The following is a 12,123-nucleotide window of genomic DNA, read 5'->3' as shown; positions in this document are numbered from 1 at the left end:
GGCTGCAGTATACGTAAATATAGTAAATAAAATTAATAAGTAATAAAATGTTGTGCGAGATTTGATTGAGGCCTCGTCGAGTTACTCCGTCATCTATTTGTACCTTTACTCTCTCTCTTAGGAACCACACGTGGGCAAGCTACCTCAGCAAGCACGTTGTGTTCGGCGTCAGCTTCGATGACGCCAACGTCGGCTCGCGGTTCACCGCCCTGAAGCGAGCCCTCGTCGATGCATCGTCACTTGCTGCGCCGCTGATAGCCTCGTTGGCGTACCGCATCAGGGCAGCTGCAGACATCCTCAGCGACGCGCTCTGATGGAGCCTTGACGACAAACTTGAGTCGGATGCGGCCGCATCAGTTGTGCGCTGTTCAGGGAGGCTTGAATAAGTGCCCTTACGCAGCCGCGGCGTTAGGCCTGCGCTGGCAACGTCGGCGCCCAAAGGTCACATTCATGACCAGACGGACGGAATTCTTGATGTGTCATCGTACTACTTTCGGCCTGATACTGTATTTTGACGCTTGAAAACAGCACTGGCTTTTCCAGCTGACACAGACCGTACGCTAATCGCCACGTAGGGTGTACGTCGACCGATTCCTTCTGTTTTAATGTCACTGCGGCTGACGAAAAAAAAACAAATACTGTGCAGCATTCAAGCCAGCGGCCGCTCCGTTACTTCAAGGTGCTTCATTAGATGTATTACGTTCACTTCGTAAGGAGACAGTGTACTTAACATTTGAAGACAGTGCAAAAGAATTAGGGTTGAAAAAACTGAGTACAGCACAAGTGCATGTTGCAGATCTTTGGTTACACCTTGAACAATTTTCTTCTGGCTGCACGCCGTAGTGAGGGTTTCACTTCTGTAGTCACCTTCACTAAGGCAGGATTAAAAGCAGGAGGCAAAGTTGTGCTAAGACCATGCTCAGTATGACGCGGCAAGTATGCTCATGGCGGATGGTAAGATTCTCCATGCTTGAAGAGCATGTCGCCAACGTACTTCATCATGTCAAATCTTGAGCCCCCATTGTACTTCAAGAAAGCAGTGGCCGTTCAGAATTCCCTTTATGAAATTGCTGATGTATATTCGAAACAACTTGGTCAAGCAGTGTTGCTGCATTGAGTTTATTTGTACGAGAACTGGCACGAAAACGCGTCATAACTTAGCACCCAACAACAACGAATGCGTTATTCGGAAACTTTCTTAGCATGTAAACTGCGACATCATTGTTGTCTTCTCTTTCTTTTCACCCAGTTTGTACTTTAAATGTAGGCTGCATTCTTAAACTTCGAATAGCGCGCTGAGGAAAGGACAAGAGCAAAGGGAAGACGTGCTACAACGTGCTCGACGCTGCCCTATAACCGTTTGGTCATCTTCCTTTTGATCGTGCGCTAGCTGTTTTTCAAACGTATTTAGTGTCGCACCTTTCCCTCTCCTCTTTGTCGTGCCGATGTCGACTAGGCTGTACTACTACTGCCACGTTAGAGCTGGGCCACAAAGCCCGTCACTACTAGGTAAGCAATGAATGTATCTGGTATGCGCTTCCGCTAATAGTTGTTTTTCAAACGTATTTATTATTGCACCTCTCCCTCCCCTCTTTGTAGTGCCGATGTCGACTAGGCTGGACTACTACTGCCACGTTAGAGTTGGGCCACAAGGTCCGTCACTTCCGGGTAAGCAATGAATGTATCTGGTATGCGCTTCCACTAATAGTGGTTTCCAACGTGTCGAGTCCACTCTTGGAATCTTGGTAATGTGGAAATGAGCCAGGAAAAAGCCGGACTTCTCGGCAAATTGCGCGTGAAAAGGACCCCATCCCGCTCGGTGCGTTTGCCAATTAACCACGGCCTCCCGCTTTCTTGTTTGAATCAATTCTCCACAATTGCACGTCAGCATCCGGACGCATGAGGGCGACCGCGCAACTGACCTGTCGAATCGGTCACTGTGGCTATACCGGGCGATGAACGAAACGTAGGCACGCGTACAAGTGTGGTACATATTACTCTGTCATCTAATACCGATGCATGCATTGAGTACAATATACGCGTCGCACTTCAAATACATCGTACTCGATATAAACAAAGGAGCAAACACAGCAGTACATGGCGTCTACTTGGGACAGGCTTTGCCATTTCCACTTCAAAAACACTGTTACAGTATACATGCGAAAACTATTGTCAGCCTCGAATTCATGAATGACAATCGGAGCACTTGCAGCTTACTCCGGCAAACGTAATTTGGGCATCATTCTGCCTGAATAAAAATTTGCCTCGACAGATGGTTAGGTACCGCGTAGACCAGCGGCGAAGAAACTCGGCGAAGAACAGCTGTTCTTCTAGATGACGCCATGCTATCGCCCGTAGTTCGCGCAGTGTGGGTTGCGTTGCTTAATTTTATTGCCGAGATTGCTTTGCATTGTTGCGGAAGCACCACTAAACGTGACTAGCGCTTTAATAGACGAGGCTTGCAAACCTATCTCGCCGCCGTGGTGACCGCACGGTGGATACTCCAAAACATTCTTGCTACCGGCTTCCAGAAGGCGCGTACTGTGACACACTCCTTCACCACATGAGTGTTGGTCTCTTTTTGTGCACAGTGTATGCATTTATCATTTGGTATCTTTTCGTAGCGTTCAAGTCTGCCTCGTACCTAGAATTCCCCACTGATGTTTCGAATAAAAATTTAATCGAGACGACAAATCAGGTGAAAGCGCGGCTGTCCATATTTGTGTATAGTATAGCTGTGCCTGGCGGTATACAGCTGTCGAGAACAACATTTCACAAAGCCTCGAAACTGCTGTCGCGCGCCACTCGGTATTTGTTATTTGTACAAGCTGTCGCTGCTGCATGACTCCGGCCGATACTGAGCATCTGTGGCGTGCGCGGTTCTGTCCAGCTATCGCAACAGCGCGATCCACGTGTGCGCCAGTGAAATACGTGCGTGTATCGTGGACCGCGATGTATGGGTGTCATACGTAAACCTGGGGATACGGGCTCGTTCCGAGTTAGGTATTTTTCACTCGGTACAAAAAATTAAGTTCATGGATGGCAATTCAACAAAACCATACACCTACGGTTGTATCCGTCTCGTTCTGAAAATTTAGTGGGCCGAATGAGTCGAAGCGTTTGTACTATAAGCGACGTTTTACTTGCGCACGATGCCCGGGAATTGTCCGAACGGTTTGCTGAAGTACGAGTTGCTTTCCCTTCGCTCCCGTATTTAGCTCACTGCTTCTAAGTGCTTCAGTCATAAACTTGCCCAAATTCACACCCTGCTGACCGGCATTGTTCGATTCAAAGAGCACTGTAAAGGCAAGAGTCTCTTCCTTTAATTTAATTGTTAGATATTTAATCTACTCCTTAGCTCCGAAGGCACGTCAACCCCTTCTTACCTTTTCACGTGCTTTACTATTGTCAACGAACTGTGACGTGTGTGTGTGTGTGCTTTTTACATCACAACTAAAAAATGTGTGCTTTTGTATTTGTGGAATGTCAACCAGGTGGTTCTGTTTATCATGTACAGTTGCCGTTTAGGCTACACATTTCTGTAATTGATTGCGTTCTGTTTTGCTGTCACAATCTTCTTTTTTGTTATGCCATGAACGCAAAGTTCAATAAAACTTGAGAGTGAAGACGGCGGTCATCACATGCCTATGAAAATTACTACAACATAGGCTCCATTACACTGATTTTGAAGGTATGAAGTCCTGCGATATCCCTCGGTTTGTGCGGAAAAACTTGCAAGAGCGTTGAGAGACCTCTACGAGAACTACCCAAAAATCTTAGCCATTGCGAAGTGCGCAAATGTGCAAACCTGTGCCCAGTTAAAAGGAATGTCCTTCTTTGCGTTCACGACAGTGTGCGACAATTTTTTTTTATTTCAATCCAGAAATGGTTAATGCGTAAAATGGAGACCCTGTAAGTGATCTCTTGTTCATGTACCATGCAAGATGCTGCACCTTTGTAAAATTTGGTAAGGTTTCTTGAAACAATTCAATTGTCTCAAAACTGCACAGCGGGTTCTGAGGTACACCGTCGAGGAGGATCCCGGGATAATTTTGACTATCACTCGTTCATTTAACCTGCACCCAATTCACGGCACACGAGCGTGTTTGCAATCTGCCTTCATGCAAAGGCGCCCATAGCGGCAGGGAGTTGAACCCGCGACTTCGTGCTCAGAAGCAATCAATCAATCAATCAATCAATCAATCAATCAATCAATCTTTATTGAAACACACACACACAGCGCAACGCCATAGCCACTGAGCCACCGCGGTGGGTCAGTAAGGTTCGTATGAGTCTTTTCTACAGAAAGCTGATGTCCACGGACCATTATTTTGCAACCAGTGGTCGCTAAACAAGAGATGATTAGGAGGGAGTATTAGTACCAGCCTCAAATTTACATTTAAAGGACACGCAGACCCAGCGCAACGTTGCAATCTGAATGACACGAAACTTATTTCAGTTGGGAAGGTATCAGCAGTAGCGGATGACATAAGCGCGGCCTCGTCGCCTGTAGCTGTAGCTGTCTCAGTCACAAGCACGAAGGCGACGTATGATGCACGTCGAGGGGCGAATGTTGAAGAAGAATAAATAGACAGAAAACAAACACTCATTTGGAAATACATTTAGGATTTATATACCCTTGGGTCACAGTAACATCCATTCTGCATGAGCATTGGCCAAGAATGGACATATACCCTGTCGCGCATATCCAGTGCCACACACAGCTGGCCAAAGTTGTATTCATTCATTTATTTATTTATTTATTTATTTATTTATTTATTTATCCATCCATCCATTCCGCGAGGAAACGACGAACCCTTAATCCGTTGATTGAGACAAAGAAGGTTTCGCTTGAAATTTTCAAACCTGTGTGTGAGTATTTAGTAGCTGATATTCTGGCTCAGGGAGAGGCCTATATCCTGCAGCGGCAATAACAAAAGAGGCTGATGATGATGATGATTCTAGCTGAGGTTAACAGGATGAAGTGAGTTGCGCAGGTCATGTATTGCATGCAGCAGATATCTTGATCTGTTTTGGTAATAGAATTGGCAAAGTTGTAAGGAAACCTGGTCGAGGACAGGAGAGGAATCGGTGATGTAATGATATGACGGAATTCACAGGGAAAGGATGGACTAAGCTGATTATCTGTCGCTGTATCTCCATATCTGTCGCTTTCAACGTCAAGGCATACACGCCACCATCATCCTAATTCCCTGACACCGTATTTTGCGCGAACAGATTTATTCAAGTTTTCATTTTTCCCTCGCACGGTAACGGACTGGAATGATTCCTTATTGCCTTTCGCCACACTTTGATGTTTTTTTTTTAACTTTGTTATTATTGTTTATTGTTTTGTTGTCATTTGACCCACCCTGCTTGGACCTGTACAAGGTTTGCAGTATTGAATAAAGAAAGAAAGAAAGAAAGATTAAGTACAGGAAAAAATAAACAAAAATTATGGGGTTTTACGTGCGAAAACCACTTTCCGATTATGAGGCACGCCGTAGTGGGAGACTCCGGAAATTTCGACCACCTGGGGTTCTTTAACGTGCACCTAAATCTAAGTACACGGGTGTTTTCGCATTTCGCCAAGTGCAGGAAAAATTGGAGATATCCCTAGGAGAGGCCTTCACCCACCAGTGAGCGTAAAATACCCTGATTCTGATAGCCTTAGGTCATTAAAAAAGAAGACATGCGTCCTGAAGATTGCGGCCGATCATGACACCAAGAAATCTGTAGTGGGTAACTAAAGCACATTCCGTCGACAAGATTGTGACACTGATTTGCACGTGAATGCCAACCTTTTACTGCACTTATGACTAAACCTCCGGTCGCCCGATTCTTGGACTATCGCCTTTAGTGGGTACACGTCATAAAAGCGGGACATAATCATCATCACCGTGCTTTCTGTGGTCACCTTCGGCAACACGGAAAAAAAATGAAAAACCACTTCGCGTGTGCGATTTCGCAGACGAGACTCCGGCTCTTATGAGAGGCAAGCAAAAAAGGGCACACCTCTTACGCGCCGCTCGCGCTTCTGAGCACTGTCCTTCCATTCGGCTGGTGCCTTGTACGAGAAGACAGCTTTAGAATAGCCTTCGTCGTCTTACGTACGGTAAATTCGAGCACCTTTGCGGGACGTTAGATGTGAGTCACTTCAAAACTTTTTGTTTAACGTACGAGAACACAAACATAAGGAATACGTTAGATGACAGAACGCCACCTGGTGCCTCGTGCCAAACGTATCGAAGCAGACGCTCTTATTAGCAACCATCCTGTCGTTTCTATGCGGACGCGTCTCGTTGGGTCTACCGACGCCGGAATCGCCCAACGGTCTCAGAAAGTGGACGCGCTAAGCGCTCATAACTAACGCTTCACGTAAGGTTACAGGAATCGATAGCTCATTTGTATAGTTACTGGTGAACGGCGAGAGCGTAGCCCTCACGAAAATCCACGGTGAAGCGGGAGCCATGGGTGCCGTCATATTCGACAACGCTATTTTTTTGCACTCGTAAACATTACGAACGTTAAATTCACCAAATAACCTACGTTATCATACCACACGTAAGACGCAGCCACCCAATTACGTATGAAGCGTGCGCAGTGAGCACAAAGCTATTTTTTGCGTGCTTAATGTGCTTAGGTTTGTTGTAAGCGCTATTCTAAAACTCCTTTTTGTCTTGCAATATGGCGCAATGTCAGCGTGACTTTACAAAACAAACAGCTGCAAGAGTTCGCGTGGCACGACAAAGCGTCTGTATAGACAGATTCTACGGCCGCGCCTTGTCCCGGCCCCCCCCGATTGGTTAGTGTGCCTTCTACATCACTAGCTTCAGTGTCAGTTGAAGCAGTACATGAGAAATTTCAATGAAAGGAATGTCACGTGGACAAAGACATTGTGTAGATATTGTGAAATGAGCCACGAAAGGGACTGCGTAAATGCAAAACATTACAACTTCAGTATTTGACAGACGCCCTTAATTAAGCGATGGTATCGGGGCTTATAAAGTGATTAGGAGCAAGTTCTTTCACTTCGCTTCACGCCAATAGGACCGCGAGATGAAAATGCGATACAAAACAAGGTTTGGCCTTTTCTGAACGCCGTTCTGATTTTGAGCACCACCTATTACAGACGATGCTTAGTAATGATGGTTGCTGATAAATGCCATGCGGTTTCTTACCCTCTACTATGATTTTTTTTATCCAAAAGAAACTCTTGAGCAATATTTACACTTCAGCGGCAAGAAATTGAGTATAGCGTTCATCAAAGCCGTAACATAGCTACGGAGCGTGAATTCTCATTTTAATGCCCGACACTCAGCTGGTGCACTGAAGACGTAGACAAATCTCCATACCAGTTTGTTTTTAAGCATGAAGTGTTTTAGCTCTTGTTGTCGGTGACCTTCAAGTGACCTTGAGCCAAAAGCCAGCGCCGTTATCCGGGCACTCAAACGAGAACATCCGCGCAAGTTGCGAAAAGAAAACCTGACCATGCGGGCAGCCAGTCAAAACTTAAAATACGGTCTCTGGCCACCAACCCTTTGTACGGGACCGCTTTACATAAGCTAGTTATAGCCCCAATAAGTTTTTTTTTAAATATTGCGTCCGAGTTCTTCCTATTTTTGTTCACAATGTCACTCAAGCGGTAACTACTAGCACCCTGAATTTTTATTTGTCATTTCCAATATCGACTTTCAGAAGGCAAATACTGGGCATCATACACATTATTATAATCTTTTTGTGCGGACACAGGGTTGCCTGTTCAACGCTGGCGGTCCGTGAGTTCCGCGGCGCGGGTTTAGCGCCGGCTCGAGAGATGGCGCTTCGCTGCGTGACCAAGCCAGCGGCGTCCAGCGCGCCGCGCATGGCTGTTTGGCCGAAACACTTGCAATGAGGTTCAGTTCAAAACAGGTTCGTGTACTGTGGTGCGGTGTGGCGTGGTATGTCGTGGTATGGCGTGGTGTAGGGGAGTGTGCCGTTGCGAACATGCACCATACCCATTTTAAGGATGTGGCTAGTATCATATCCAACAAATCTGCTTTGCCAGTAGCCATGTCATGCTTACATCTGCTCCAGATTACGAGAGAACCATAATCTTTTTTAAGAGGAAGCTTTAGCTCTAGGTCTCCTCGCTATATATACATAGGAAAAGAAAAATCGTTTTCCTCGCCAGCCGTAGCACCAAATTTGATTATGTTTGTTGCACTTAAAAGAAAAAGTTACAGTCTGCTCACTGTTTGTTCCAAATTTTCGGTTTAGATTGTAATTCGTTTTTATAAAAATGGCAAAAATCTCAAATTTTCAGGAAACGAACTATGAAATTTACAACTCTGTAACTCAATAATCATAGATCATATCACAATTCTGTATATTCCACCTAATAGTACATCTAAAGCGGCCTAAATTCATATGATATACATGGCTCTCAGGTAGATCCTCTAATATGTGAGTACTACTGCTGTAAAACCCTTGTAAACAACGTGGAAAATTCGCGTGAGATATAAATTTGTCTGCTTTGGATGCTCCAATGGATGCAGTTTATAGAGTTGCGATATCTGTTTTAGGTGCAGAGACACAAATTTGTGAACTTCATCCATTTACTTTTTTTCACAAACTTACCCATTTTTGAAAATTTTATTAAAAACATTCAGGCCCTAAATCAAAATTATGCTTCCGATAGTTACTAGAATCTAACTTTCTCTCTCGAATGGAAAAAAAAATTCATTAAAATCGGCCCCGTGGTTATCTCAGAAAAGTGTTTCTGCGTTTTACGCTTATTTGAATAGGCGGCGTCGGAGTTAGGCCCGTGCTAAAGCTTTCTCTTAAGCTTTCCCTGCAGCACACCAGTTGTATATTGTACACATTGTCTAAATCACGACCGCCGACCCTCATCGTAGATATAGGTGCTGATCCTTGGGATACACTGGCACGCACCCGCTCAGGGGGATTGGCCAAGAGTCTGATGGGTCAAAGTCCAAAATAAGAGAACGCGTGCATAAAGTAACAACGAAGAAGAAGAAGAAGAAGCTCGAAACCCCGGCGTCATGCGTCAAGGAAAGTCGTCCAGTTTCCATCCATCTGCGCCAACGGGTTCCGCAAGCCGAGTTTCTTTGGACCTGGTTGGTCCTGATGAGAGCATCTCGACGATGCCTCCCGACATGGGACCTTCCTGTTCGCATCTGGACGCGGCCGAGGCCCGCCATGAGCTCGACACAGGGCACCGTGCTGAGGCCTCTTCAGCGGCCAGTTCATCCGCGGTGGCCACAGGTGCGTTTGAAACGCGAGAGTACTTATTTGCTTATACCCTATACAGTCACTTTGACGATTTTATCTAGCTACCTGGCCTCGGTACGAGTCACACGCGACTTTATGCGCCACACGCTGCAGCAGAACGTTTTCGCTGTGCCGCCAAAACTCGGGAAGCCAGGGAAACCCGGCTCCAACAAAAATGAGTGGCGAAACGCCAACGCGTCGCACAAGGAAAAACTCGAGAATGAGACTCCGGATAGAATAGTGTGTGTATCGCTGTGTGAAATGCACACGCATTGACTTGGACGATCATCGTAGATGGGTTCTGTCTAATATTACAGCGAAGCTGTTAGCCTTCAATTGGTCGAAATGTTTTCGTCGGTAATGCTCGCCCAAAAACAGTACCGCTACCTAGCAGCCATGGAAAGCAGTTGAAAATGAATCTGAGAATGACAGTAAAAAGCAGGCTGGAGGATTGGTAGCGTAAACATAGGGAAAACAAAGAATGAGAAGACATCATATTTGTTAATTTTGAAGTTTGATGGTTCGTTGACACGAACCCAATGAACACTGTAGTGGCCGATGGATAGTTATGACAGAAAAGATGTAGAAATGACGAGCTTGGCGCATTAAGCCACTTCCGATTGGATGCTAATATCATCCATCCATTCAATCGCGAGGAGGTGTCGAGCGTTGAAGGAACAGTCCAGGAAATGGTGGTTCGTTCCGCTGCCATCGCCATACCTTTCTTTCTTTTTTTGCTCGTCACCAGCAGGCGTCCCTCCGACGACCGGGGCCGACACCTGCGGAAGAGGCCTCGACGGCAACGTGTCCGGCTGGGCGTCCGCAATCTCCAAGGAGGCCCTCTGGGTGCTGGGCATCGTGGTGGCGCTGTGCCTGCTGCTCGTGGCGCTCGTCTACCTCAACCTGAGCCACCGGGCGGGCATGTGAAGACTATACCACGAAGTGGCCAGCCACACCCGCTTCGTGGGCCTGTCGCGGAAATTTAAATTTTGTCCGGAATTCGTTGGCATATTTGCACTTCCTTCTAGGTGTGCGTCTTTTCATTATTGCTACCGCTGTTATAGATGCGTACACTGTCGGGCAAAAATTACTGTGATTTTGCTTTTTATTGTGCGACCTTTGTATTCCATTGTCTCGTTCACTCTCAATATGTGAATTACTCATAATGCATGTTTTTGTTTGAAAAAAATTTCTGGATTTTTTTCTTCCTGCTTTGCTCTTCCTCTTTTATGTAGTGGCCAGTTTCTGTTTGCTTTAATCTCCCACTACTCTTATTACTGCACCCGATATTAACGATAGAAATTTTGTTCGTTGTTGTACTGGCCTCGTATTTATTTGCTTGGAAAGCGGCTGCCATTCTGTTATGATTATTTCATTCGTTTTGTCGCATGTCTCTTGTGACATGTGACATCTGCAACGTGCCTCTTTCCGATATGGCTGTGTGCAACTTAGCTGTGTGCTTTTTTTTTTCTTTTTTTGTCGACCTATAATAATGTGTTGTTGACTTACACAAATTTATGCAAACCTGCAATTTTGATGCTTGTTTTTCATCTGTACCCCCCCCCCCCCACTGTAATGCCTGAATGGGCGCCGTGGGTACCAAATAAATAAATAAATAAATAAAATAATAAATAAATAAATTATTTCTCGCCCCCCCTCCCCACTTCTGCAGTGGCAGCTAAAGGGTCATTAAGGGTAGAATAAATGATTATGAGAATATTACCAAACAAAATCCTTCCCGGTTTCTCACTGCAGATTATAAGCTTCAGCAAGCTCATAAACAATTGAACGAAGAAGACCTCCTGAACACAGATGCAGATTATGTTGTATATACCGTCGACAGGGACTTTCTCTGTAATAAGTACAGTTGGGAACTCGGCTGCATAGCCTTGGTCTAGGTTTATCTTCAAGTGTAATCCTTTATTTCCGAGTCTCTTGGAGCTGCCTTTCTGGGTTTCAGCGAAATAAATGCTTCCTCCACAGTGCGTAATGGTGTTACCCAAGCTATAGTAGATTACCGTGGTAGAATAATTTTTTATATTTCCCTTTTTCCTTGATGCGGCGTTTTCTTCTTGTTATGTTTTATTTTTCTTCCGTGACCTAGAACTATTATTACGAAGGTGGTATCTTCCCCATAAATAGTTTCTCTCCATACCCGTTCCTCTTAACCACAAAACTTATTACCGATCCCGCAGCTTTTTTTTCCTTTCAACTTATACGGATCGCAGCCGTATTGTCCCTCGCGGTCAGGTTTATGTGCACATATGGATGCTGCCTGTGTGTGTGCAAATAAACTTGTGTGCACAACCCTCCTCGTGTGTGATGGACGACTACCCGTTTACTGGACTCCGCTGCTAGTACTAATGCCTCTATAATGACACTATTTGTATGCTTGTGACTGTGTGTGCGTGTGCAAATCGAATCTTCACTGCTTTCTTTTTTCTTGGCTATTCTCGATTGAGCAGTGCACTTGGGAGTTCGGGATAGCCGGCTGATAGCCGGCCGATAGTCGGCCTACGTTCCCAGTTTTTCTACTTCTAAAATCTCCTAGTGTGAGTATCCGCCATGGACATTCAGGACAAGAACCGTATTGACACGTGGACTTATCTTTTTTTGTATGAGCGCTTTTAACCGTCAAACAAATTTTATCGCTCAGCATGGGGCGCGACTGCATGTATCGGAGGTTTCTGGAATGTTATCGATGCTTCCATCCGCTGTCTGTTGTCACCGAACCTTGTTTAATCTAATTTCATGTATGCGCGACGCCAATGGGGTAGAACTTTCTGGAAGACACGCGGGCACCAGCGATTACTCTGGGACGTTCGATGGCTCGTCTATAAAAACCGATGC

General features: G+C 45.4%; 2 protein-coding genes across 6 annotated transcripts in view; both read left to right on the top strand.

Moving 5' to 3' along the window:
• Window positions 1–12,123, top strand: part of LOC135899058 (N-acetylated-alpha-linked acidic dipeptidase 2-like) — an 84,895-nt gene that overhangs the window by 67,593 nt on the left and 5,179 nt on the right. For 3 of the 4 annotated variants that reach the window (XM_065428303.1, XM_065428302.2, XM_065428304.1), the window contains exon 19: window positions 122–3,626. In XM_065428303.1, coding sequence (XP_065284375.1) covers window positions 122–314 — 193 coding nt within the window. In that variant the 3' untranslated portion in view covers window positions 315–3,626. Of the gene's footprint in view, window positions 1–121; window positions 3,627–12,123 lie in introns of those variants that run through there. The other variant, XR_010563515.2, reaches the window with a different exon arrangement.
• On the top strand, window positions 6,782–10,477 carry LOC135899020 (uncharacterized). Of its 2 annotated transcripts, none has more exons than XM_065428266.2 (2): window positions 6,782–9,267; window positions 10,022–10,477. In XM_065428266.2, exons 1-2 carry the CDS (start codon window positions 9,045–9,047, stop codon window positions 10,198–10,200), a joined length of 402 nt encoding a protein of 133 aa, XP_065284338.1. In that variant the 5' UTR covers window positions 6,782–9,044; the 3' UTR covers window positions 10,201–10,477. The 2 variants fall into 2 exon arrangements, with proteins under 2 accessions (XP_065284338.1, XP_065284339.1); XM_065428267.2 differs by having other exon boundaries at window positions 6,783–9,267; window positions 10,025–10,477.

Source organism: Dermacentor albipictus, chromosome 7 (genome assembly GCF_038994185.2).
Source record: "Dermacentor albipictus isolate Rhodes 1998 colony chromosome 7, USDA_Dalb.pri_finalv2, whole genome shotgun sequence".
NCBI classification, from domain to species: domain Eukaryota; kingdom Metazoa; phylum Arthropoda; class Arachnida; order Ixodida; family Ixodidae; genus Dermacentor; species Dermacentor albipictus.
The sequence above is the reverse complement of the archived record's forward strand: the minus strand, read 5'-3'. Positions and strand labels throughout refer to the sequence as shown.